At 54.7% G+C, this 27,823-nt stretch overlaps 2 protein-coding genes across 2 annotated transcripts; one reads left to right on the top strand and one right to left on the bottom strand.

Moving 5' to 3' along the window:
- The first annotated feature begins 950 nt into the window (after positions 1-950).
- Positions 951-8,581, top strand: LOC134057245 (serine/threonine-protein kinase pim-1-like). Its single transcript, XM_062514242.1, has 6 exons — positions 951-993; positions 1,260-1,366; positions 1,456-1,506; positions 1,702-2,068; positions 2,708-2,887; positions 8,484-8,581. Exons 1-6 carry the CDS (start codon positions 951-953, stop codon positions 8,579-8,581), a joined length of 846 nt encoding a protein of 281 aa, XP_062370226.1.
- A 16,381-nt stretch (positions 8,582-24,962) lies between these two features.
- Positions 24,963-27,536, bottom strand: LOC134057345 (olfactory receptor 14J1-like; the record flags this gene model as incomplete). Its single annotated transcript, XM_062514333.1, has 1 exon — positions 24,963-27,536. A coding segment is annotated over one exon (870 nt), but the record flags the coding sequence as incomplete, so codon positions are not given.
- Between the last annotated feature and the right edge of the window lie 287 nt (positions 27,537-27,823).

A 27,823-nucleotide genomic window follows, 5' to 3' on the forward strand; every position in this document is an offset into this window, starting at 1 on the left:
CCTGTCGTGTGGGGCTCCATACGGCTGCTTTCCACTTCTGGTTCATCCCCACGATGTGAAAAGAGCGTAGCGAGTTTCATCTGCTGGCAGTTGGTTGTATGGCGGGGCTTCATCAGCCCGGGTCACTTGTTCTTGCTCCTCTTCATCGGCAAGACCAAAATTTTCACCTTCTGGCCAGTTTGTAATTGTTTCCAAAATCCCAGGGCGATTTAGGTTTCCGATACGGGCGCACAGTGTGATGAGGGCGATCCACTTGCTCCATGTGGCATCGGTGGCATGGTGGGTAGAGGAGACCTTCCCTTTAAACATCCATCCCAGCACTGGTAGTCGGGGTGCCAGGAGGAGCTGTGCTTCTGTGCCAATCACCTCTGAGGCAGCTTGAACTCCTTCATAAGCAGCCAAGCTACCCTTGCATATATACAGAAATTAGGAGGCAGAATCCCAGTGTTGGCCATGAATGCCTGTGCTTGAAAGATCTTTTTATCATGGGAAGAAAATATCCAGGGACTGCCGCCGGGGTACGCAGGGCTTGGCACAGGCCTAGAAGGCAACGGAAAATCAGACATGGGGACAAATGGCCCCAGGGCTTCAGTGACAGCAGCAGCAGCAGCAGCAGTGACAGAAGCGATTTTGTCGACCCTCTGGCTCTCCTCTCCCTCTCCCGCAGTCCCACAGCCTCTCTCGGTCTCTCTTCCCCTGGGTCCCCCTCCTCTGCCAGTCTCCATCTCCCAGTTCCGAGCCGGGCCATGCCCTCGGGCTGCCCTGGCCCCAGGCGGGGCTTTCCCATCTCCATCCCCGTCCCCATCCATCCCGCCACGGTCTCACCTCCACCCGGCTCTGGCTGTACTGGCGGTGGTGCTGCTGGATGGACATCAGTGCGTGGAGCGGCATCGCCTCCCTTTGGCTCCGCCTGTCCCGACACCGGCCCCGGACCCGGCCCCGGCCCCAACATGGGCCCCGACCCCAACCCCGGCCCCTGGCCCTGGCCCCAAGGTGTGCCCTGGCCACGGTCCTGGTCTTGGTCCTGGCTCCTGCCAGGCCCGTGGAGCACACACACGGCACGGCTGCTCCTGCTGCCTGTGTTGCGGTTTCCCAGGCCCCAGCTCCACCGCTTGGCAGCGCGGTCGCTGGCCCTGAGCCTCTGCTGTCCCGTTCCAAAGAGCGAACACCTGGGGCTGCCCGGCCCGGGGCGGCTGAGGGGTGCTCAGGGCTCATGTCTGGCCCCGGGCCGAGCGCTGACAGCCGCGTCTCGCTGGCAGGGGAGGCGCAGCACGGCACGAAGGAGCGGTACCAGCTCGGTTTGCTGCTGGGGTGTGGCAGCTTTGGCAGCATTTGGGAGGTGACTCGGCTCTCGAACGGTCTTCTGGTGAGTGGTGGGATCAGTGGCAGGCAGAGGAGGAGGAGGAGGGAGGAGGAGGAGGAGGAGCTCAGCCTGCTGTTGCCCTTGGCTTGCAGGTGGTCATCAAAAGGGTGCCATGGAACCACATCCAGCACTGGGGCAAGCTGGTGAGTGAGCGGGGACCAGCGGGAGAAGCTGGGGCGTGCTGGGATGGGATGAGTAGAGGCACGGAAGGGTGGAAGCTGCCAAGAGCCTGGAGGGAGAGCGGGTGTGGGGCCAGCAGAGCATCCCGTGCTGGGGGAGAGCTTCCCAAGCTCTGGCACAGCATCAGCCCCGCTGACGGCATCGTGGTCCTCCTGCAGTCCAATGGCACCAGCGCACCAGTGGAGATCGTGCTGCTGGACAAGGTGTCCACTGGCTTCCCTGGAGTTCTCCAGCTGCTGGAGTGGCTTGAGCTCCCCAACGACATCCTGATGGTGCTGGAGCACCCGGAGCGGTGTCAGGACCTCTGTCATTTCATTCGGTCACAGGGGTTCCTGTCAGAGGAGGTGACACAGGAGCTGTTCAGCCTGGTGCTGGAGGCCATGCAGTACTGCACCAGCTGTGGGGTCCTGCACAGGGACATCAAACCGGAGAACATCCTGCTTGACCTGGCCACCTGGCAGGCAAAATTGATTGACTTTGGCTCTGGCACCTACCTGCAGGACACAGCCTACACTCACTTTACAGGTGAGCCCACACAGGGCTGTGTTCCCGGTCCCGGCATCTCCTGGCCCAACATCTCAGGGCCCAGCCTGGCTGTGGCAGCAGGGACTCTCCTTTTTGCTGCCAGTCATGGCACTGAGTCTTCATCTGAGTTGCTTTTGACTGGGGTGGGTGGGGGCCCAGCTTCCAGCCCTGCTGGCACCATTTGCCAGCCACTGTGTCCAGGACTGGGGCTGGGGCAGCCAGCCTGACAAAAACACCCGTGGGTGGGGGTAGTGGGTTGTGGGGGGGTCCAAGCCTGTGCAGCAGCTGTTTTGGTGGGCAGGTGAGAAAGGGCTTGCACTACTGTGCTCACATTGCTTGCCTTGTCCTCATAATGTCTTTTGGGGCAATGCAGGCAGGGAGGATGAAGACATGGATTTTCCCCACCACGGAGTGGGTTTTTCCTTGTCATGGTCAGGCCTTGCCAGGGCTTCTGCTGCACTCTTCCAGCACCAGTGGCTCCTTTTCCAACCCCAAGTTTGTACACAAGTCCCAGGTGCTGGCCAGAGGCAAGGGGTCACACCATGTGCCACTGGTGCAGCCCTAGCATGCCCAAGGATTCTGGGGCCAGGCTCTGGGAGCAGCAGCATCCCCCTGATGAATTCCATCTGTATTCCATAGGAACACCGTCCTACAGCCCGCCAGAATGGACCCACTTTGGCTGGTACTATGGCAAGCCAGCTACCCTCTGGTCCCTGGGCATCCTGCTGCACCAGATGGTCTGTGGGGAGCACCCTTTCAGGAGAGGCCAGAACATCAGCTGGAACCATCAGCTCTCGCTGCCACAACAGGTCTCTCAAGGTGAATCCTCATCTCTGGGCACGGGGGGAATACCAGTGCTGGGAGACAGCAGTGGGCTCGTGAACATCCCGCTCTGGCAGCTGCTGAGGAGGTGGCACATGTCCTGCTCTCCTGCTCTCCTCCAAAACAAAGAACTGATGGGAAGGTTTAGGCCCAGCTCTGAGCACATGCAGCACAGCCTGAGCATGAGAACAGTGGGGCAAAGCAGACTGGAGCCTCCTCCAACTGACCAGTGGTTTCTGCTTTCTCTGTCCAGAGTGCCAAGATCTGATCAGATGGTGCTTATCCATGCTCCACATGGAAAGGCCCTCATTAGAAGACCTGTTTTGTGACCCTTGGATGCAGCAAATTCACCTGCCATAGAAGAAGGGAGAGAGCCACAGGCACACTTGGATGCAGGGCTTTGGTGAGTTCCAGTTGCACACAGGCCTTGGCAATCAGAAGCAAAGAAGCCCAGACTTTTTTGTCCTGCCTGTGTCACTGTACAGGGGTCATCAGGTGGGAACACACAGCCCTTGAGCTGCTCTGCCCAGCACTGGTGGCCACCATCTGAGCTGCTTTGGCTTGTCCTGGTTCACTGACAGCTGGACCCTGGGCAGAACACTGAGAGCCTGGTCTCACCCCAGGGAAGGAGAAGGAGCCCCTGGAGAAGCTGTAGCAGGTGGGGCTGCTGCTGCTGGAGACAGTGAGGATGACATCAAGGATGGCAACCTCTTCCTCCACCTGGCCACTGGCAAGCTGAAGATGGACTTGGATTCTGGCACCTTCTTCAAAGCCAGGCTCCACGGCGAATTTACAGATGAGTCCAGACCCAGGGGGATGCTCCCAGATTTGGGCATTGCACAGCCTGGCCAGGAAGCAAAGGTTCCCCCTTTGCTGGGGAGGATTAAACTGATTCTTCTGTCATCTGCCAAGCTGCTTTTTGGCAGGGCCAGGGGGATGGGCTGGGGTGGGTACGAAATGGGAGTCAGCTCCTGGCCCTGCCAACAGCCCCCAGCACCCACCGTGCCCCGGGCTGGGGCAGCCAGCACGACACAAACAAAGCCCCATGGTGGGAGTGAGATGGGACTCCAGAACTGTGCATGGCTGCTTTCCTTGGCAGGCAAGGAAGGGCTTGGGCTGCTCCACTGCCCTTGCTTGCTTTGGGATCACCATGACTTTTGGGGCCAGTGCAGGGGAAAAGGGAGAAAGCATGGGCTTCTCTCACCCGTGGGTGGGTTTTTCCCTGGCATCTAGGGTTGGGCCTTCCTCAAGCCCCTGACAGAGATGAGATTTTTTACCATTTTTCTTTTCTCCCCTTCTGGACTGTAATCTATTTTCATTAATTTGTTGATTTTTTCTCTAAAGGAAGTGTTCCAGGTGGGCTCCAGTGTGGATCAGGAAGTGCTCGGGACCAGCTGCGGCGTGGATGGGCCGTGCCCTTGGAGAAGGCTGAGGACATCCCTTGGGACCAGCTTTTCTTCCAGCAGCGATGGCATGAGGTGGGTCCCCATCTTCTTGTCACGGTGGGATGAGAGCTTTTGGGAGATGGCAGCGAGCACAGGAGCATCCTGCTGTGGCAGCTGCTGAGGAGGTGGATGTGCCATGGCTGGCTGCAGGCTGGGCACATGTCCTGCCCTCCTGCTCTGCTGCCCAAGGCAGCAGTGATGGGCACTGCTCTGGGCACGGCCAGCATGGCCTGGGCACCGTGGCAGCTGGGACAAGGGGCACAGGAGCCTTCAGCTGACGGGCAATTTCTGGTTTCTCTCCTTGGAGCCGGGCCCTGTGGATGCTGAGGCTGCTCTGGGCTCTGCCAGGGCTCTGCTGCAGCTCAGCACCAGGCTGGAATCAGCCAAAGGAGAAATGGAGTGACCTGCAGCAGAGACTTGCTTGAGAATTTCGGCAACGCAGCTCAAGTTTGCAGAGTGTACACCTCCAAGGGAAAACATGACATCCTCCAAAAAGTAAATTTCTTCAATAACTTCTGAAAAGAAATCAATCTGGGATGACCCCAAATGATATTTTTCAGCCTGCTCAAGCTCTAGCTCAGTCCTTCTCTGAACAGTTCTCTCCCCCACCTGCCTTTTACTTCACAGGTTTGGGGCAGAGAGTGGAACCAGGGCTGAGGTGCATGGGGAGCACCCAGAGCTGTGGCTTGCACTCAGTGTTTGCAAGTGTTGTGTTCTCATCTCATGCAGCCTGTGGGGAAAACAGCCTGTGCTGCCAGGCCAGCACTGCCCCTCTGGGCAGGGACAAGGCTGAAGGGCTTTCCCATTCCAGAGGAGCCAGCACTGAGCCTTGGCAGGGCCTGGCAGGGCTGGACACAGGTCTGGCTCCTGTCCAGGACTCACTGCCCACCCACCCCCAATGTGCTCCCATGGACAGAAGGGTCTGACTGTGCCATGGGCTCTGGGATGTCTCTGTATCCATGGACAGAAGGGTCTGTCTGTGCCAGGGGCTCTGGGATGTCTCTGTACCCATGGACAGAAGGGTCTGACTGTGCCAGGGGCTCTGGGATGTCTCTGTATCCATGGACAGAAAGGTCTCACTGTACCAGGGGCTCTGGGATGTCTCTGTATCCATGGACAGAAAGGTCTGACTGTGCCAGGCTATCCATATTGTCTTTGTACCTGTGGGACCAACATGGAGAGTGAAAGTGTCAGTCACGTTGCTTGCACACCCCTTCCTTTCTATACCATACACATCCATGCACACCCCCATGTATGGATATATTAAAAGGATATGGATGCACAGACATTTCCCACAGAGCTCTAACTTTGGCTTAACTCACCTTGTAAGGCAGGGGACAGGGGATTTGTTCCCTAGCTTTGTGAGTAGGTGTCCAAGAGCTGAAGGCAGCAGCATTTGGGAGCAGTTTCAGGATTTCTAGGCAGGAAGTGGAGCTGACAACCATCTGAGTAAATTCCTGGATTCATTGGGATGGGCTGCTATTAATTGAGGAATATGGCACAATGGAGACATGAGACTTGGAAAAATCCCAGTCGTCGTGGATTTGTGCCAAGGGGGTAGCTGCAGAAACACTTTGTGTCTGCTTTGGGGACACAAGGTCCAAGGATCTGCAGTGTCAGAAGGTGACTGTGGATGGTGGCAGGTGAATTCCCGTTTCATGACATCCCAGAGTGGCACAGGACAAAGATAAAAGCACCCACAACCTCACTGATGAAGTCTTTCTGATGCTGCACATCCTATAGGAAAAGCTGCTGTCACCCAATCCATTTGGAGATATCACATTAATTTTCAATACTTGAGGTTACAGTTTCAAACTGCAGTGTTTTTACCTTCAAAACACAATCATGCACAATCCATATTTCAATTTTCTCTTTCTTCAACCACAATTAAAAATGATTTAATATTGCAATCAAATCCCAAAATCTTTTAAAAAAGGATGCTGAGCTCAGTAATATGGATCCATGTCATCAGAACTTTCACAAAGCAAATAATTTACTTGTCTTTTTAAAAAAGATCAGATACTAATTAATCCAAAGTTACAGAAGATTTTTCACTACACATTGGGGTTTTTTTCCTCTAAACTTTCACTTTCACTTTTTGTTCTGTTTTTTACTTTTTTTTCTATTTCTTTAAATAGAGAGAACACATCCTAAGAAAGGAATGTACAGCAAAATGAGATGCATTTCTGATAAACAATGAAAATGTAGGCTCCTCCTCTGTTTACTTTTGTCTGGATACTCTGAAAATAATTATAGCAGATAGCAGCATCAGATGCAGAGTGGTTGCTTTGGACTAAACTGGAGTTTAGCACTGGTGACATCCTGATCCAGTCACGAGTTGCAGAATCCTTGTGCAGATCTCAAGCCCTGTGTTTGCAGGCACAGCACCTGCAGCTCTGACACAGCAGTGCATGAGAACAGCTCTGCTATTCCCCCAGAGAATCGGGGCTCTGCCCAAGAACGAGGTGCTGCAGTCCTTTGCTCCTGGTTCCCGTGTGGAGCAGCTCCTTCCCGCTGGCTGAGCTGCTCAGGCAGAGCCCGGCAGCTCCTGGCCCTGCAGGGCTGAGGCTTTTCCCCCTTGCTGGGCACAGACTGATGGAGCAGCACTGCTGAGCACGGGGACACAGCGAGGGACCAGGAGCAGCTGCCTTTGTCCACCTGCAGCTCCAAGGCCCAAGCTCTGAGCAGACAGGGCTGGAAGGGACTCGCAGGCTCCCTGTTTGCTGGGCTGCCCCCCTTGTGCCCGGCCCAGCTCTGTGTGGGGCAGAGGGAGAACGAGGGGCAGCTCCCTCCCAGCTCCCAGCCCCAGCCCAGGGACCCCTCTGGCCCCGGGGCTTGGGGCACTGTCAGCACCCTCTGCTCCAGCCACCGCTTCTGCTGGCACTGACAGCAACACCCAAACTGTGGCTGATCCCGAGGGAGCAGCAGCAGTGCCTGCATCTGATCCCTGACTCTGGGGCACGGCTGGACAAACGACACCCACAGCAGCAGCAGCAGCAGCAGCAGCAGCAGCAGCACATGGACCTGACTTTGAGCACAGCCCCTGGCACTGTTCCCTCCCGTGTGCAGTGGTGTCACAGCAGCCTGGGGCACCTGGGAGCCCTCAGTGCCAGCAGGGACTGGAGATGGCAGCCCTGGGCTCCTGGAGGTTGTGCAGGGAACAGAGGTGGGGACTCCCTCTCCATGTGGAGCTTCCAGATGGAAAAGGCTGCTGTGACCAGGCAGCTGCAAGGGCAGAGAAAGGAGGGGCTGGAGCCCTTGATTTGTGCCAGTTCCACAGTCCTGGGGAGCAGCCACTGAGCACAGGGGGAACAGAGGGCACAGCAAGAGGGACAAAACCAGTCAAGGTCAGAGACAGGAAAGAGCCAGAGCTGGGAGCAGGAACAGCTGCTTCATTGCACCCTTGGACAAAGCTCTTGGCTGAGCTTTCAAAGTGCTGAAAGGCATGAAGGGCAGAGAGGTGACAGCAAACCATGCTCCTGTTTGCACAGCCTCCCCTCTCAGTGTCCCAGAAGGATTTGGATGAACTGTATTCTTCTCTCTGAGTTGTCACATTCAGCATGAGCAGCTTAGCCCCAGGAGCTAAAGCAGCTGAAGCTTTAGGCCACAAGGTCTGACCAAGAGGGAACTTTTGGACCCCCAGGTTAAGGAGAGCCAGAAGTTGGGATGTGTCCCAAGGAGGCTGTGCCAGCTTCTCTGGAAGGCCCTGTGCCCTTCCAGCTACGGCTGTGTCAGCAGCCCTGGGGGCTCCTTCTGCTGCCCTGAGCCCGCAGAGCAGGGCAGTGTTTGCTGGTGGTTAGAGCTGCTCATAAACATCCTGTCAGGCAGCCTTAAACACTTGGGGCGAGGGATTCCTTCCAACCTGGGCCACTTTGGGTGGGCTGAGGGTGTCCCCAGGGCAGGTGGCAGTGTGTGCAAGGGCCTTTGTGACACAGAGCAGCACGGTCACCATGGCATGGAATGGGACACGGTGTCAAAGGACCCTTTGTGACCTGTGCTGACATAGGACCTGGCAGTGACACAGCCACACCACAGCGCTCGGAGCAGGCGACGGGACAAGACGCGCCGGAGCGGTGCTGTGAGGAGCCCCCACACAGCGCACTCGTTCGTGTCTGACCCGGAGCTTTTCTGAGGCGTTATTCCTGCAGGTGACCTCGTGGCAAGGTCGTGGGACTTGGTGGCCCGCGGCCTTCCCGAGGCTTCTCTTTTGCAGGTGCACTCACGGCCGGACCGCGGGACTTGGTGACTAGAATTGCTTACGAGGAGTCTCCTGTCCTTGTGGCAGGAGCCCTCAAGAGCAGAGTGCAGGACTTGCTGTCCTGCAGCCTTCCTGAAGCAACTCTGTCGTGGGTGTCTTCAAGGCACAGCTGCACGACTTGTTGCCTCACAGCTTTCCCAAGGCATCTCTCTAGAAGGTGCCCTTGAGGCCAGACTCTGACATGGCAGGCAGATTTCTCAGCCTGTTCAATGTTTGCAGAGGGAAAAAAGAGAAAGGCCCTGGAGTATCCCCAGCACAACCACCTGAGGAGCTGGAGCAGTTCCAGCCAATGCAGGATGGTGAGAGGCACAGCTGGGCCACAGGGCTAATGGCTGCTGCCACCTGGGCTCCATCCCATCCCATCCCATCCCATCCCATCCCATCCCATCCCATCCCATCCCATCCCATCCCATCCCATCCCATCCCATCCCATCCCACCCCACCCACTGTGGACATGGCCAGGGACAGGACAGAAGAGGGGCTGGGCAGACACCCCGCAGCAGCCGTGCTCCATCCCCTGGGGCATCCCGGGGCTGTCCCTGCCTGGGGAGCGCAGGGCTGGGCTGTGTTCTCTGGCCTCTCCCACAGCCCCTCAGCTCTGGCTGCACTCGCTCTTACCCAGGTGCAGCCATGGACCGGACACAAGAGCAGGAACCCCCCCACGGCCGCTTCCGCACAACACTGAAGGTACCTGCAGCCATCCCTACCTGGGCTGGGCCTGCTGTCACTGCTCAGCCCAGCACAGCGCTTGGAGCATTGCATGGAACTTGCCTCTCTTCCCTGTCCTTTGTTCTCGTGCAGAGGTTCCAGAAGTTCCTACGCATTCGACGTAGGAAGACCAGAACCACAGCTACAGAGGGCACAGCTGAGCCTGACTCCAGGCTGACCGAGCTCCAGGCAGAGCCAGATGTCAGCCCAAATTCACCTGAGTGCTCAGAGGGCTCTGACACTGCAAGGAATGATGGCAGGGCAAAGGCTGACATGGCAGAGACTGAGGACATGGCCGGCACTGCAGAGACTGAGGGCATCACAAATACTGACACCACTGCCACTCTGAGTCAGGAACTCATTGGGGACTATTTCAAGGAGCCCTGTGTTTCTTCCCAGCCAAACGTAAGCAGCCTGAGGCCAGGGCTTGAGGCCTCACAGGAGTGCATGCCCACTCACGCCATGGTCACTGGGCCCCCTCAGTCTTTGAGGCCAGCACAGTGTGGCGGGGAGGGAAGCACTTCTTAGGGGAAGCTGGGGAGTGTCTCCCATGGACAGTGCTCCAAGTCTTGCCCACCCCCTCCAGGTGCCAGCCATGGTGAAAAGCATTCACCAGAGTCTCGTGTCCCATGCCACTGTGGGTGTCAGGCTGCGCACTGACATTTGGAGGCTGGCTGGAGAACACCCTGCTGACGTGGTGCTGACCCTCCTGCGCTGTGCCCCAACGTGTGACAGGTACGGGGTCCACGTGCCTTGAGAGCTCAGGGCTCAACAGCCTTTAGGGCCCATGGCCCTGTACAGCCTGTCCAGTGGGGTCTGCCAGACAGGCACAGAGCTCCAAGACCCTCAGGCCCCTCTGTTTCCTCAGCCTGCTGCCATGCTCCCTCCCTCCCCCTCAGGGCATTGGGGCTCTGTCACCTGGGCCCCACAGCTGTACAGGGCATGGTCCTGTGACTGAGACCCCCTGACACAGAGCTGTGATCCCACAGAGCTGCTGCAAGGATGTGGAGAGCCATAGGCTCGTCAGGACCAACAGTGGAGAAGGTGCTGCCCACACTGCTCTGTGTGATGGAGGATTGGCCTCTGCACAGCATGAGCACCTCTGATGGAGACAACAAAGACGTGTTTGCCCTGGCTGTGAGTTTCTGGAACTGGCCTCTGCTCGCTCTCCAGTCGCCTCTCCAGCAGCTCTCCATCCTCTCCGTGCCTCAGGCACTGGGCTGAAACCTGGGCTAGTGACAGGCTCAGGTGGCACTGGGCCCGCTGCTCCCCCTGCGTCTCCCCTCGGGCCCTGCCCTATGGACAGCTCAGCCCTGAGCGCTGTCTCGGGTTGCTTCTTTTGCAGGCTACTCTGGTGATCTGGCTAATTGTGCCTCAGTGCCAGAAGGCAATGATCCTTTATTCCTCCCGCCTGTTTGTGGCTCTGCTCTTCCACGTTGTCATCACCACACAGCAGATGCCAGAGGAAGTTGATAACTTCTGGACAGCGTGCCGGGAGGAACATCGCCTTCCCAGCCAGCCCAACAGGTCCCAGTCCCCCTGTCCTTCCCATGCCCTTGTGGCCAGCACCAGTGCTCCCAGTGTGACCTGGACTTTGCTCTGCACACAGGTTTGCGGTGCAGGCCATGAAGGCTCTGCTCTTCTGTCTGCACTATGACCCTGAGGTGATGGCCATGGAGCGCAAGCGTGGCTGGGACACGCTGCTCTGCGCTGACACCCAGCACTATGCCGTGGGTCTGCTGGCCAGGTGAGACCCCCATTTCCCCTCTGTCCCCAACATTTGTGCTCTGTGCCCGGGGTGCCCCACACAGTCCCTGTGCTCATGGGCCAGAGGGATTTGTCACCAAGGGACAGCCAAGCAGACTGGAAAAGGCTGGGAGAGGAGGTGCCCAGAAGGAGCAGCCTCCCAAAATGCCCACATCCGCTCCAGGGATGCTTGGGAAAGACAGGACCTCTGTGACTCAGTCCTGAGAGAGGTTTGCCTGCCCACCTCAGTGTCTTGGTGCCTTTTCCCCCATCAGGCAGATGCGCCGTGCCTCCCTCTCCGTGTGTTCTGGGATTGCACGCCGCCTGCTTGGCTGGCTCAGCAGGGAAGAGCCACGCTGGGATCTGCCTTTCCTGGCATTCCTTGTGGAGGTGAGCCCGATGGCCAGCGCTGCCTCTCTGAGCTGCCTCCCAGCTCTCTGTGGTCATCGCCACAGCTGCCTGGGACGGTGCCCGTGCCCTGTGCTGCTGTCTGGGCCCAGCCCTGTGCGGATCTGGGCTCCTGCTGGCTGGGTCCCCTGTCACTGCCCTGTGCCTTCCAGGTCCTGGACTGCTTGGATTTGAGTCACTGTGCTGACAGCATCCTTGAGATCATGTCAAGGCATGTGCAGAGCAAGTGCAGGGAGAGGCGTCGCCTGGCGCTCCGAGGCCTTGTGGTGCTCAGCAAGGATCCCTCGATGGTGAGAAGGGGACAGCGGCTGAAGCTGCGCTGGGGAAAGCAGCCCCTTGGGCTGGCTGGGCTTCAGGAACTGAGGCAGATGCTCCCAGCTCTCCTGCCTCACCTCCCTGAGTTCTTTGGGACAGGCCTTTGGCCTCTGGGCCCTGCAGTTGGGGTTGCAGTGCCAGGGCAGTGTTGGTGGTGCTGTCGTTTGTGGCTTCACAGCACAACCTTGTGTTCCACACAGGCCCTAAAAATGTGTAGCCTGTCTCAAAGCCTTTTGGAGCTGCTGGGTGATGCAGATGGAGAGGTGGTTGGCATGAGCCTCCACGTGTTCACCAATGTGCTCCAGGACAAAGACATCCTGATATCCAGCACCACCGCCCTGAAGCTGGCCCAGGCACTCCTGGCCCTCTTTGACAACGTAAGGCTCAGTGTCCTCAGCCACGGGCACTGGCTGCTGCCCAAAAACTTGGTGCCCTGTGGATTATTTGGGCTGTTGTTCAGGGGCTGCAGTAGTTGGTGCTGAGGTTTTTTCCTTTCCTCCAGGACAACAGCCACGTGCAGCTGCTCTCCCTAGACCTATTCTGCAAGGTGATGGAATTGGTAGTAGACGAGGGAAAAAAGCCCCTTAAGTCAACTGTGTGCCAGAGCCTACTCCCACTTTTATTCCACTGTCATGATGAAAATCAGCGTGTGGCAGAGGTGAGGACTCGTGGGCTGCTGGTGCATCCCTGGGAGGGGGCTCGGCTGCCTCCTGCCCTGGCACCTCCCGGGCTGCAGCCTCCTCCAGGCCTTGGCACAGGGACACGGGTCCTGTGCCCTGAACTGCGCTGCCATCTCCACATCTCTGCTGCTCTCCAGGCCTCTCGGGCAACGCTGCATTGTGCGACCAAATTCCTGAAGAGGAGGAATCTGGAGCAGCTGCTGAAGAAGGAGCAGCTGTGGAAGTTGGCCGAGTGCCTGGTAAGGACGGCCTGGAAGCCCCAGGCTCAGGCTGGAGAAGCCCCCTGAGCGCGGTGCTCGCTGTGTGGGGCTGGCAGCTGTGGCCGTGCCCAGTGCTGCACCCAGGGGCCGCACGGGCTCTGCTCCGGGCTCCCGTGGCCCCGAGCCGGGTGCCGACGGAGCCCCGGCCCAGCGGGGCCGCGGGGCGGGTTGGCACCGCGGCTCCCCGGGCAGCACCCGGCCCTCTGCCCCTGCAGAGCCCGGCGCCAGCGGCTGCCGGCCGCGCCTCAGGGCTGGGCGGGCAGGGGAGGCCGGGGCCGGGCGCCTCAGGGCAGCGCCTGCCAAAGGGGCAGAGCCCGCCCCGACCCTTCCCTGCCTGCCGCCGCTCTCCCCAGCTGGCAGAGGACAGGAGCCGAGCGGCCCAGCACCTGCGCCAGGCCCTGCCGTACCTGCAGAGCCCCCAGGAGCCCCTGCGAGAGGCGGCCATCAGGTTCATCGGTGAGCCCGGGGTCCCTCCCCACCCACCACGGCTCGGCCCCGGCCCCGGCTGCTGCCCCGGCGGCGCCATCCGGGCCCGGTGCCGTGGAGCCCCGGCTGCCCTTGGGGCTGCTGCCGCCCTCTCCCAGCCGTGCCCTTCCTTGGGTGTCAGGAGGTGGCGAGGGCCAGGGCTGAGCCCTGCCTGGCCAGGAGGGCCAGCGGCCACAGGGCTGGCAGCGCCGCTGGCAGGGAGCTGTGCCGCTGGGGCAGTGACAGGCTCTGTGTTCACAGGGCTCGCCGGGCAGAGCTTGAGGGGGCAGAAGGAAGAGCCCCAGGTGCTCAGGGAGGGTGAGTGAGGGCAGCGGGCTGTCAGCGGGGCTGGCGGGGGGAGTTGCAATCCCTGGGCAGGGAGCTGCAATCCCTGCCCTTGCTGTGGAGGGTTTCACTCCCTGTGTGGATGAACGGTGGCGTGGATGGAGCACACAGAGATTTCAGGGACATGGGTGGGGGTATTTGTGGCCAACACCTTGCAGCTGATCCCCTTGGCCCCTCCTCTGTATTGGCCATGGAATAAGCTAGCTGGGATGGCCCTAGCAGGAAGGTCACCTTGGATTCCCACAGATCTGGGCTCTGACCATGGCTCCTTTCCTCTCTCTTCCAGTCTTTCAAGCCCTGATGACAGACGACAGCCCTTCCCAGACAAACATAGGAATTCAAGATACACTCAATTGAAGAGCTGCAGAACCATGCTCATCTGCTGGCTCAGAAGAACCAGCATCCCTTTAAGCTCTCCAGATGCCATGGAAGATGAGGCAACCTTGAGACCAGAAGAGACCAGCTGGAGCTCCAGGCACAGCTGAGCCTGTTGAAGTTCATGTGGCTTCAGCCCTCTCCCTGCTTGTACATAGCTCTCTCCCTCCAGCCTTCAGACACTGCCCATCCTCTCATCTTCCCTCCACTATCTCTCCCTTTTCACTGCTCCCTCCCTCCAGCCCTCACACTGTGCCCATCCCTTTTTTCTCTTATGCCTCATTCCTCCCTTTTCACTGCCCCCTCCCTCCAGCCCTCACACTGTACCCATCCTTTTTGTCCCCTCCATCTCCTCCCTTTGCTTTACCCTCCATCAATAAAGAGTTTGGCTTCTTCACTTTGACTGCATCTCTGTGGAGCTCAAGCGCCGCAAATCCGGAGCCCTGGGACACATGGGCTCTTCCTGCCGTTCTCTTCCACGCTGTGTTTTGTGCAGAGATGCAGAGGAACAAGGGCAGATCAGGCTGGAAATATCTCTGTGCTAAAGGTCCAGTTCCACAACACTGTGGAGTTAAAGGTCTTGCTGAGCACTCTTGGAGGCCCTGGGTTTTAGAAGAGCCACTCCACCTGAGTATGCTCTGAACCCAACTGAGAGGGATTCCATGACAAGCATCCACAGAGGGCAAAGGAGACTGGAATGCTGCAAGGTTTCAACACCAGCTTCCTGAAAGCACAGCAATGCTCCATCCCTGCCCAGGTCAGGAAGAGGGCAGAACCAGAGACCATCAGGGCTTCTCAAGGAGCGTTGGGTGTGCCAAAGGACAAATGAAGCAGCAGCACAGTGCCCGAGACTCGGACGCGTGACCGTGCCAGTGTCCAGAGCGCTGTCAGGCAGTGCTGGGATCCTGAGTGCGGTTCTGGTCCCCACAAATGAGGAATCACAGCCCCTGCCCCAGACCCAGTCAGAAAGCCAAGCAAGTGAGACCAGAGGGAGGGCACCCTTCCAGTCTCTCTTGGGCATGGCTGCAAAACAGCCCCTGCTTCTTCTTCCTCCACCTGTGATTGGGGTGTGCTGATGGCAGAGCCAGCCAGGTTGTGCTCTGTGTGCCAAAGCCTGTTGAGAGGGGGAAGGAAAAGTGCTGGGTGCAGAGCAGAATCCTGTAAAGTGCTGGCAAGAGCATCCTGCAGGAGCAGGGCTCTGGTCTCTGGCCAGGAACAGCCTGGTTTTGCTGCCATGAACGCAGGCAGGACTCCAGGCAGGTGAAGAGGCAGCGGGCAGCTTGTGTTTGTAGAGGGCCTGGGGATGCATATCTGAACCTCCACCTGGAAACACACTTGGGACCATATGACCTAGAGCTGGAGTGCCTGTTCTGCAGCCCTCAGGGCTCTTGGCCAGCCCAGGGCATGTGCCACCTGCCAGGGACAGCTCTCAGCCTGCCTGGCAGCTCCCCATGGACTGTGGGCAGAAGTTGGAGGTGGAAGGAGCCACCCCCAGCAGGGCAGATTCCTCCTGCTCTGGAGATGCTGCTGCATGGCCAGGGCTGCTCTCAGCTCTCTCCTTAAGGCAAGGCAAAGGGGCTGTCAGGTGTGTCTGTGTCCCTGAGACACCTGCACTGTCCCACGGGGCATCAGCAGATGTGCCTCAGATCTGCCTCACAAAGTGCCTCCTCCTCAGCCTGCTCTGCCTACAGACAGCAGCAGCAGCACCTTGGCTTGCAGCATCTCAGTTTGTCTGAGCTGCCCTTCAGGCCCTGCTGCCAGGGAGATGCCCCTGGGCAGTGCCCTGTGCTGGGAGGGTTCTGCAGGGCAGAGCTGAGCCCCCAGGGCTGGGCTGGGCTCTGGCAGCACTGGCAGGGACAAGCCTTGGATAGAGACAAACAGCTCCCAGTAGGAACAACTCCAGGCAGCAGAGAGCCAGACTAAAGCTGGATATCCCTCCATGTCCAGATGCACAAGGAAAGACAGGATGATTCAGAGAAAATGATTATTGAACTGGAGTCTTCAAAAAGTCCACTTTATTTTTCAAGAATGCTTATGTTCACGCTGAAATAGAGGAAGGTGTAATCAGGAAATGGCACCTGTGTGGGACAGTTAGGTCTGACTGCACTGGGGTACAGGGAGCTCTGTTTTCCCTCTGGGCTCCCTAGTGTTCAGACTGAGAGAGATGCTGAAGATGATGCAGTAACTCAGCAGCAAAAACCTAAACTTAAAAATAAAAATGTGTAGTGAGGTTTCCCCATAGGAAGATAAGTAGTTTTGACTGGATTCCAGAAATTATTCCATAGGATTGAATGAGAGATATTGCTCCAAGCTTGTCAATAACTTCTTTGAACAGCCCACAATACCCAGAGTGCAGAAATGTCCAACAGCAGCTCCATCAGGCACTTCCTCCTGCTGGCATTGGCAGACACGCGGCAGCTGCAGCTCCTGCACTTCTGCCTCTTCCTGGGCATCTCCCTGGCTGCCCTCCTGGCCAACGGCCTCATCATCAGCGCCGTAGCCTGCGGCCACCACCTGCACACCCCCATGTTCTTCTTCCTGCTCAACCTGGCTCTCACTGACCTGGGCTCCATCTGCACCACTGTCCCCAAAGCCATGCACAATTCCCTCTGGCACACCAACAACATCTCCTACTCTGCATGTGCTGCTCAGCTGTTTTTCTTTGCCTTCTTCATCTCAGCAGAGTATTCCCTCCTGACCATCATGTGCTACGACCGCTACGTGTCCATCTGCAAACCCCTGCACTACGGGACCCTCCTGGGCAGCAGAGCTTGTGCCCGCATGGCAGCAGCTGCCTGGGCCAGTGCCTTTCTCAATGCTCTGCTGCACACAGCCAATACATTTTCCCTGCCCCTGTGCCATGGCAATGCCCTGGGCCAGTTCTTCTGTGAAATCCCACAGATCCTCAAACTCTCCTGCTCACACTCCTACCTCAGGGAACTTGTTCTTCTTGCTGTTGTTGTCTGTTTAGCATCTGGGTGTTTTCTGTGGTGTTTTCTCCTATGTGCGGATCTTCAGGTTTCATGCTGAGGATCCCCTCTGAGCAGGAACGGCACAAAGCCTTTTCCACCTGCCTCCCTCACCTGGCTGTGCTCTCCCTATTCCTCAGCACTGGGACATTTGCTCACCTAAAGACCCCTTCAATCTCATTCTCATCCCTGGATCTGTTCCTGTCAGATCTGTACTCGGTGGTGCCTCCAGCTCTGAACCCCCTCATCTACAGCCCGAGGAAACAGGAGCTCAAGGATGGTCTGAGAAAAATCATTGTTCATGCTTTCAGAAGCAAGAAACTCTCATTCTCCTTTCTAGCTCTTACGATGTTACTCATTAATGCCCACTCTGTGTCCTGTGTATTTTTTTTCTTCTGGCACATGTAATATATTTTTGTGTATTTGTTAACAGGAAAACCTTTGTCTCTAACACTTTCATCTCAGTATTTGCATTTGTAGTGCAAATTTCAGACTATATAGTCCCAGAGCTGTATTATATACGCGGTTACACAAAATAAAGTACTCTGTATTGCCATGTTTGCCGTGACATCTTTCCTCCATGACTTCTCTGGAGCTACAGGGTCGGTGCCTCAAGGCAGAGCTGGGGAGAAAAAGGAACCCCAGTGCTGTTCACTGCCAGGGAGCCCCAAGGCTTCAGCTCCACAACCTCCTCGCTATGCAGCACACAGAGGGGGCACAGGGTGCAGGAGAGATGGCCGAGGGCTGGGCAGGGCTGGCAGGGCCAGAGGCACCCAGGCCTTTGTCCCCTGGGCTCGGGCAGGGCCTCTGCAGGCCCCACAGAAGGAACTTTCCTGGCAGGGGCCGCACTTTGCTTCTGCCTCGGCCCTCCCTGAGGAGGCTGGCAGGGCTTGCAGGCTGATGCCATTTGTCCTTGCTGCCCCTGCCATCCCACTGCCCCAGCAACAGCCCCGAGCCACCCGTGAGGGACAGGCCCTGCTGTCCCAGGCCTGGGCTCAGCCTTGGCCTTTCTGCTTCCTCCAGCCAGCCCAGGCCTTGCTCAGCATTGCAGTTCCCTGCTCACAGCCTTTGGCTCCTGCAATCCTGCCCTCAAGGATCTGCTCTCCCCAGGCCCTGGGGAGCCTTGGGCACTCCCTGCCCTCACTCATGGCGGCCACTGATGCTCCAAGGCACTTGCAGTTTTGCTGCTGACTCCTGCAGCAGCTTCTTCAACCTTCTCTCAGTGCCTCAGGCTCCTGCCATCAGCCCCAAATCCCCAAATCTGGGCATCATTAAAATACGCAAAGGCCTTGGGAGCTCTTTGTCTTCCTTCCATTGTCTTCAAGTCTCAAGGGCTTGTGCAGCTGCTTGCAGTCACTTTGGAGTTCTGTTAAGGAGGGAGATTTCAAAGTGCACCTCATGATTTTTGGTTTTACTCAAGGGCATATTATTTTTGGTTTTCAGTTCCGAGAAGAGGTGACAGAAGCATTCCCCAAGTGATGTTGATGCTGAATGTCTCCTTAGGAGATCTGGGCACAGAGAAGAATGATCCCTTTCAGGGCTGACCCTGTTTGGACAACCTGCTCCTCACCCCCACCCTCACCGTGTCTGACATTGCCCACCTGAGACTGACATCCTGAAAAACAAAAAAAAATCCCTATAAATGTGTTCTTATAATTACAATTAATGTAAACAATAAAATTATAAATATATTTTCCTTATAAAAGGAAATATTAGCAGTTTTTCATTTAATAAATGGAAAATAATTAAATTTACTAAAGAAATTTATTTTTCTATTTCTAAAAAGAAACATTATTTTTAATTATCTAATTTTAGTTTTTATATTAAAACCTATCAATTTTTTAGAAACCAGAGAAGTTACTAGTCATTGGTGCGAAGCAACACAAATCCTTTAAATTATTGGCTGTTGATTTCTCCTTCTTTATGCTAGTCTATTTATCAGTCCTTTTGTAATCCTTTTTATGACAGTTTGGGATCTATGGAAACTTTTCTGGGGCACAGTTGGGGATGATTTGGGTCTGTGGAGGGAATTCAGAGAGAACTTGAGGGTCTGGAGGACACTTCAGGGAGCCGGGTGGGCACTGGGCAGGGCACTGAGGGATTCTGACGGACACCTCGGCGTCCGGGGGAGCTCTTGGGGGTCCAGGGGGAAAACTTGGAGGTCAGGGAGGGGAATGTGGAGCCCTTCGGGGTCCGGGCGGGCACTTGGGGGGCTCGAACGGGGCTCTCTGGGGCGCGGGCCATGATGGGAGTTGTAGGCGCGGGTAGAATACTGTTCAATGGAGCCGCGGAGCATCACGGGAGTTGAAGGCGCAGCAGCAATGTCTCTCTGTGCGGCGCGGTGCATGATGGGAGCTGTAGTCCCGGAAGTGTCTGGGACGGGGCATTTGGGGTCCGGGAAGGCTCCTGGGGGACACTTTTGAGTCCGAGCTGTGACTTGAGGTGTTCAGGGGGGAACGTGTACGGTTCGGGAGCATTTGGGGGGAGCTTGGGGAGGTCTAACGGGGCCCTTTAGGGCCAGGAACACGGTGAGTGTTTTAAACGTGCAACTGCGTTTTATGGGGCTATGGGGCCGCGGGAGGTGACAGGAGATTAATTCCCAGAAGTGGTTGTAACGGGAATCTGTGGCGCTGGGAGCAATCAGGGAATCCGGAGCCGCTTTTGGGGACTTCTGAGAGGATGGTGAGGGGGCACTTCGGGATCCTGGAGAGTGTGGGGGACGATTATGGGACATGGGGGAAGGGGGGCAGATAGCGGAGTTCTGTGGAGCGCGGGGCATGATGGACGTTGTAGTCCCAGCTCCAATGGGGCTCTATCGGGCCGCGGTGCATGATGGGAGTTAGAGGCAAAAAGGAAAAGATGGCGCCTTCACAGGCCCCGCCCCCACTCCCCGATTCCCGGCGCTGATTGGCTGCGGGCAGTGATGGGCGGGGACAGGAGCAGCCCATTGAACCCCTCCAGTCCCTCCCAGTACAGCCCAGTTCATCTCCAGTACAGTTCAATACAACCCCAGCGCCTCTCCAGGCCCTCCCAATACACCTGAGTTCATTCCTACTCTCTTCCAGTTCTCCCCAGTGTCATCCATAGTACACCCCAGTGTCCCCCGTCATCCCCACACTGTTCAGAGTGTCTCCAGTTTGTCCCAGTATACCCCATTATCACTCAAAGTATTCATAAATTGCACCAGTATTGCCCAGTGTCAGTCCCAGTATGTCCCAGTATGTCCCAGTGTGTCTCTGTGTAAGCCCCCAGTCCATCCCAGTCCACCCAGTTTCCCCCTCAGCATTCCCAGTGTTCCCCAGTGTGTCCCAGTCCTCCCCACTGTTTCCAAAGAAAATTGAACTTCTCATGGTTTCCATGGCACCCAAACCCAGCAGTGGGGTCAGTGCAGTGTCCATGGCCACAGCCCCTGGCAGTGCCCAGTGCAGGTTGGGATGATGATCCACCCTCACAGCTGGCCCAGGGCAGCTCTGCAGTGGTTTTGGTGGCACCTTGGGCTGGCACACACCAGAGGAGTGTGTCTGATTGCAGTGGGGGAAATTAGAAGATTGCTTCAAGAAAAAAGGGAAAACTCCTCTTTTCCAGACCTCCTGAGGAGTGACCCTGGATCAGTATCGGTCACTGAATGCTGCAATCACCTCTGCTCTCTAGAGGACAGTAGATAAAGACAGCACTTAAAACAGGAATGTGCATTTCTTAGAAGCTCTGTGAAATCTTTCTCCATAAGTGGAGTTGAAACTTTCCTCATGAACTGCAGCAGACCAGAGGGAAATCAAGGCAGAGCTGTGGTTTGTTAGGAAACCTCTCAAGAACTCCAAGTCAGAATCGAACTCCAAAGTTTCTTAAAAGTTTTAATGGGTCCCACTGAAGGACACAACTGAGAAAGTGTGCCCAGGTTGCAGTCAGAGCAGGAAATTGGAGGCAGAGATGACAGGAGGGGACAAAGAGAAGCCAAGTCTTGGTGGCCTGGGGCACAGCAGGCTCTGTGCCAGCAAGGGCTGTGAGCAGACACCTTGTCCTGAGCCCCTGGGGCCTCCTGGCACAGCCCCAGCAAGGCTGGGCACTGTCAGCCCTTGTCCTGCCCTCAGCATCCCCCCACATGCCAGTGGCCTCAGGGATCTGCTGGGACCAGTCCCTGGGGAGCCTTGGTCAGGAATGGCCCTGGGGGCTCCTTCATGCTCCCAGGGACTGCAGGTTTTTCCATGGACTTGGGGTTTTCCTTTTGCCTTGGAGTCTCTGAGAGCTTTGTGCAATCATGGCCTCCCATTATCTGCTTTAATTAGTCTCTTGAGAGGCTTTGTCAGTAACAACACTCAGTGGGGCTCATGGGATCTTTAAGGTACTTCAATTTTTGAGGTGCTTTCCTTTGTCCTTTGTTCTTTAAGTCTGGGAGGTTTTTGTGCAATCATGGCCTCCAGTTCTCTCCTCCAAGGAGTCCAAGAGGATCCTGTTGGGGATGGACCTCAGTGGAACCCATTAATGCTTTGAGACACTTTGGGTTTTTCTTCTGACTCTCACTCTTGGAAAGATAACTGCAATCTCCTCTCAGGCCCTGAGGTTCAAGGGCTCAGCACCAAAAGCACCACGGGGCTCATTGGGATCAAGTAAGTCCTGACAAACCACGGCTCTGCCTTGATTTCCCTCTGGTCTGGTGCAGTTCATCAGGAAGGTTTTCAAATCCACTTAGGGAGAAATATTTCAAAGAGTTTCTAAGAAATATCCATTCCTATTTTGAATGAATGGTTTTTAATACTGCTCTGTTTAGAGCAGAGTTGACTGCAGCACTCTGTGACTGATATTGATCCAGGGTCTCTCCTCAGGAGCTCTGGCCTGCTCAGAGGAGCTGTGACTTGAGGTCTGACCCCGTGTGGACAACCTTGCTCCATATTCCCCAACTCCATCCTGTCTGTCCTCCCTCATCTGGGACCTGCTTTGCTTGCAGAACTGGCTGCACTGAGACAGAGACAGGATTTTCCTTTAATTTTTTAGAAGAATCTAGAATTCCTAACTTTCACCATTAAAAACAGAGTAACTCCTCAGGTGTCTGCCAGACCAAGGTGCCACCAAGGAGGTTCCCCCTTCCTCAAGGCAGAACCCTGTAAAGAATGTTTGAGACCTTTGAACTCCTTGGTTCCCTGAGGCCTTGCAGTGTCACAAAGGTCACTTGGTTCCAGGAGGTTCCTGCAGCAGGACTTCCCCTGTGGCACAGCAGAGCTCATCTGTTCTGTCCATCAGCTGGGCCATCACTCAGGGCATCTTCCCCCTCTCAGCAATTGCTGAGATAACCCAGGCTGGACATCTGTCCTGTGCTGAGTTATCTCTGGTGCCAGGGAGGTGGAATTCCCAGCTGACCATGAACATCCTGCCTTGAGAGCAGAATGAAGGGAGGGAGATAAGCCTTGAATTTCTGAGTGACACACACTTCAGTTTAAAAAACTATAAAATATACACAAAATTTCACCATACAAAACTCTATTGCATAGTCCCTGGAAACAGGTAGGGCTTCACTCCCAAATCTGGATGCATCTTCATGGTTCCTTTTCTGGAAGCTGAGTGAAAGGGCTCCATGTGCACTCCCTTATCAGTTCAGTGGTAAGTTACATTGACTCCTGATCTCTGCTATTTCTTCACTGGCTGTAATATAGGTAACTTTATTGTGCACAGTCTATGTAGTTCTGTTTATCCTGCGAACTACGTATGTTACTTAAAGCATCTTGTCTGTTGTTCTTGAGTCCATTCAAAATAAATATTTCATTTTATACTAGACATAATTTGCCATTCTAAAGAACTTGTGAGCAAAGGGAGTTTGGGGTTCAGGTATCCTGAAACAGAGCTACTGCCAGAAACCTGAGCATAAGGCAGGACTTGTCTAAGTTTTCACTAAAGTTTTAACATATTTCATTTAAAACAATGGACAAGAAATTTTTTCCCATTTATTCTTTTCCAGGTTATAGATGGATATTGCCAATCTCCAGCTGATATTGATCCCCAGCACCTCCTCATGCACTATGAACAGATATGAACATCAAGACCCTTTATGGCTGACAATCAATCACACTCTGTCCCTACCCCCACCCCACCATTTCCCTCATCCAAGCCCTGGCACTCAGAGCAGCCCAGTGCAAATCTGAGCTTCCTCCAGTCCAGGCTGTGCCTGCAGCTTTCAGCTCCTTGGCACCAAGTCCCAGCTGCTTTCCTTGGAGAAGGAGCTGCCCCAGACACAGAGGGATGTTCATTTGGGGTCAGCAAACAGAAGCCAAGGCAGGCCCAGCTCCATGGCAAACACAAGTGCAGCCCAAGGAGTGCTGGGCAATGGAGCCACATGCAGGGGTGTCCCCAGGGCTCAGGACTGGGGCCAGGGCAGTTCAATGTGTTCCTTGCTGATGTGGACCAGGCCATGGAGGGCACCCTGAGTCAGTGTCCAGGGGAGCCCAAGCTGGCTGGGAGTGTGGCTGTGCTGCAGGGCAGCAAGCTCTGCACAGGGATCTGGCCAGGCTGGAGCCATGGGCCCAGGACAATTGGATGAGCTTCAGCAAGGCCAAGGGCCGGCTCCTGCCCTGGGCTCACAACCACCCCAAATCCCTGGCCGTGCCCTGCCCCTGATCCCCACAGCCTGTCCCGTTTCCTTCATCCCTGCATTGCCAGGGACTTTGTGGGACAAGGGAGCTCTGCTGTGCCTATGGAGGGAGGTGCAAGAGCCACCAGTGCAGTGGGCACCAGAGCTCATCAGGTTTGTGTCCTTTGGGGGTCAGGAACTGCTGAGACTCAGAGGCACAGAAAGGTTTCTTTTAATGGCTAAGATAAAAAAAGTGTACCAACGATATAATTTATTAAACATCAAAATTCTTCCCTCAGCTCTGTGCAGTGTCAAAGCAGTGCCTAATATTTCTTCCATGCACATGGGATTTCCGTGCAGGAACAGTTTTAGACAAAGACATTAGGAAAACCTGATTCTGTGATAGATGTAAACACAATTATGATGTTGACTGATGTGGAATGACCAGAGAACAACTGCAGGAGGAAATCTGGGAGCAATGGGAAGGCCATAGGACCAGCTGTTCTAGTGAACAGACATCCTCAGACATGGCCATTTAAACAGGAGAGGTGGAAACCCCCAAATTGAGAGGGACATGAAATAACAGACAGTACAGTGGTATCACAGGTAGAGGGAAAGAGCAGGATTTCTTCTCCTGCCATCAGTACACATCCAGAAAATTTACGTTCTCTCCTGGTGGGAAAACTTGGACGTTTCTTCAAGTACTCAAATACCCCATCTTATGACATGTGGTCACGCACCTCGCAAGCTGCAGGTTCCCAACATCCCCAGGACTGCTCTTGTCCCATAAACATCTCCTCTGGCCCATTCCAAAATTGGGATTAACATGGAAAATATTTTATCAAGTCTGCAGAAACTGGGTCAGACCAAGTGGTTCAAGGCTGGATTTGGTCTGAATCTGGAAATCCCAAAAGACAGAAACAGCATCATTTCAGAACCTGTCTGAGCCCATGGGAACAAGATTTTTCCACATGTCCTGTCTGATCTCCCCTCTGTCCCCCTTTCCACCCACTGTCTTTTGTCTCCCCCCTGGCCCCCCGGTGAAGATCCTGGCTCTGTGTTCTCCATCAGCTCCTGGCTGGCACTGCCAGGCTGGGATGAGGAGCCCCTCAGCCTTCCCTGCTCCGGGCTGGACAAGCCCAGCTCCCTCAGCCTCTGCTCACAGCCAAAGGGCTCCAGCCCCACCTTGGAGGCCCTTCCCTCACCCTGCTCCAGCTGCCAGACATCTTTCCTGCCCTGGGCAACCCAAACCAGGCCCCAGTGCCCTGGATAATCCACGTCCTTGATGTCCTGGTCCCACAGCCCTGGGTGCTCCTGCCCTGCCTCGCTGCCAGGGCACACGGCTGCCTCCTGCCCAGCTCCTGCCCACCAGGAGTTTTCTGACAGGGCCTGGTGGATACAGGGAGGGCTGTGGATGTTGTCTACTTGAACTTTAGCCTTTGACACCCCATCCCACAGCATTCCCTGGAAAAGCTGAAGCCTGTGGCTTGGAGCGGTTCACCCCTCCCTGGGCTAAGAACTGGATGGACATCGGGGCCCAGAGAGTGGTGGGGAATGGTGCCACATGCAGCGTGTGTGCAGTGGTGTCCTGCAGGGATCAGTGTGGGCCCAGTCCTGTTTAACATCTTTATTGATGATGTGGAGAAGGGAGCACAGTGCACCATCAGCAAATGTGCAGATGGCACCAAGCTGGGTGTGAGTGTGGATGTGCTGGAGGGTAGGAGAGCTCTGCAGAGGGACCTGGACAGGCTGGATCCAGGGCCCAAATCCAACAGGGTGAGGTTTAACAAGACCAAGAGCTGGGTCCTGCACCTTGACCACACCAACCCCTGCAGTGCTCCAGGCTGGGGACAGAGTGGCTGGAGAGGGGCCAGGCAGAAAGGGACCTGGGGCAGTGATGGACAGCAGGGTGGACATGAGCCAGCAGTGTGCCCAGGTGGGCAATGGCACCTGGCCTGTGTTATAAGTGAGTTATAGGAATTGATAGAATTAAATTTGATTAGATTTAGTATAATTTATTGAGTAAGTTACAGTAAGTAAAAGAGTGTTGTGTGATTGGGGAGTTTTTGTGTTATTAATGGTTCATGATTTTTTATTTGATAGTTTTGATTTATATATTTTTTAAATTTTTGTGTTATGTATCTTTTTTGTTGTGTTTTGTGTATATGTGGTGTGTTGTAAGGGGTTTTTTTTGTTTTCTAGTCGTTGTGAAGATGAAGGTTTTTTATTATTTTGGTGTTTTGACGAATTTTTATATATTTCTTATATAATTTTTAGGATTTTTAATTTTTATTTATTATATTGGATGGTTGTAGTTAGATTTCATGTTTGTAGTGAGGTTGTATATTTGTAGTTAGATTTTGGGAAATATATATTTTGGGGTTTTTTTGTTGTTAATTAGGTTTGGTGAATAAATATTGATTGCATTTTGTTTTATTATTTTTTATTTTTTTATTGAACTGTTGTAATTTTTTATGATTTAGAATTCGAGTTTTAGTTAAGATTGAGGGTTTTTTGTTGGTTTATATTTTGTTTGGATGAGTATGAAATGGGTAGTTTTTAGGTGGATTTTTATAATAGTAATTATTTTGTTAAGAATATATGGTTTAAATGATAAGTTAAAATTAGTAATATTATTAGTTTGGTAAGAGATGATAAGAGGGTGGTAAGTTATGGGGAATGGTTAAACTATGATTTATATTAATTTTGTTGGGTGGTTTTTGTGTTTTGATTTTTTTATTTTTTTGTAGTTTTGTTATGGTATTTTGTGTAATTTTGGTATGATTTGTATATATATATAGGGTTTTTTTAAAAATATTGTAAAGTTTTTTTTTGTGGTAAAAATATTAATGGATGAGGAATGGTGTGACCATCAGGAGCCGAGCTGCTGTGCCACCCCTGACCTGCCCCCACCTCTGCACACAGATATTGCTGCTGCAGCTCTAGAGAAGGGAGCAGAAGGAAGCTCCAAAGAAAGGAGATCTCCAGTAAAAACAGTTTTGGGAGATCCTTTAGTTAATTTAAAGCTACAGAGAACAGAGCCCGTCCTGGACAGAGTCTGGGGCCAGAGCAAAGGAGGAGAGACAAAATAATATCACAAATATGGGCATGATTTTGTGCACAAATTATTAGACTAAAACAAACGTAAAAAATTCCAGCAATGAAGGGGAAAAAAAAGAATTCTCAAAAATTACTCATATTACAAGTGAGTAGGAGATATTGGCAACTTGCACAAATTGGAAAGGTTTACTGTTTCTGAAACCATGCAGTCATCAGTGTCCACACTGCAGCCTTGAGCTCCTGGTTCCTCAGGCTGTAGATGAGGGGGTTCAGGGCTGGAGGCACCACTGAGTACAGAACTGACAGGGCCAGATCCAGGGATGGGGAGGAGATGGAGGGGGGCTTCAGGTAGGCAAATGTGGCAGTGGTGATAAACAGAGACACCACAGCCAGGTGAGGGAGACAGGTGGAAAAGGCTTTGTGCCTTCCCTGTTCAGAGGGGATCCTCAGCACAGCCCTGAAGATCTGCACATAGGAGAAAACAATGAACACAAAACAGCCAAATACCAAACAGGCACTAACAGCAATGAGCCCAAGTTCCCTGAGGTAGGAGTGTGAGCAGGAGAGTTTGAGGATCTGGGGGATTTCACAGAAGAACTGGCCCATGGCATTGCCATGGCACAGGGGCAGGGAAAATGTATTGGCTGTGTGCAGCAGAGCATTGAGAAAGGCACTGGCCCAGGCAGCTGCTGCCATGTGGGCACAAGCTCTGCTGCCCAGGAGGGTCCCGTAGTGCAGGGGTTTGCAGATGGACACGTAGCGGTCGTAGCACATGATGGTCAGGAGGGACAACTCTGCTGAGATGAAGAACATGAAGAAAAAGAGCTGAGCTGCACATGCAGAGTAGGAGATGTTGTTGGTGTGCCAGAGGGAATTGTGCATGGCTTTGGGGACAGTGGTGCAGATGGAGCCCAGGTCAGTGAGGGCCAGGTTGAGCAGGAAGAAGAACATGGGGGTGTGCAGGTGTTGGCCGCAGGCTACGGCGCTGATGATGAGGCCGTTGGCCAGGAGGGCAGCCAGGGAGATGCCCAGGAAGAGGCAGAAGTGCAGGAGCTGCAGCTGCCGCGTGTCTGCCAATGCCAGCAGGAGGAAGTGCCTGATGGAGCTGCTGTTGGACATTTGCTGTGTCTTGGCATGGAGACCTGTATAAAAAGAAATCATGGATCAGTTCAGACTGGAGATGACTTGAAATATCCCAGCCCAGCTTGGTGTCACTTTCCCCCCACTGCCTGCCCAGGGCTCTGCTGCCTGGAGCTCTCCCTGCCAGCTGCTGCTTCCCTGTGCCCAGGGCTGGGCCCTGCCAGTGCTGCCAGAGCCCAGCCCAGCCCTGGGGGCTCAGCTCT

This window comes from Cinclus cinclus, unplaced genomic scaffold, assembly GCF_963662255.1.
Source record: "Cinclus cinclus unplaced genomic scaffold, bCinCin1.1 SCAFFOLD_32, whole genome shotgun sequence".
Classification (NCBI taxonomy): Eukaryota; Metazoa; Chordata; class Aves; order Passeriformes; family Cinclidae; genus Cinclus; species Cinclus cinclus.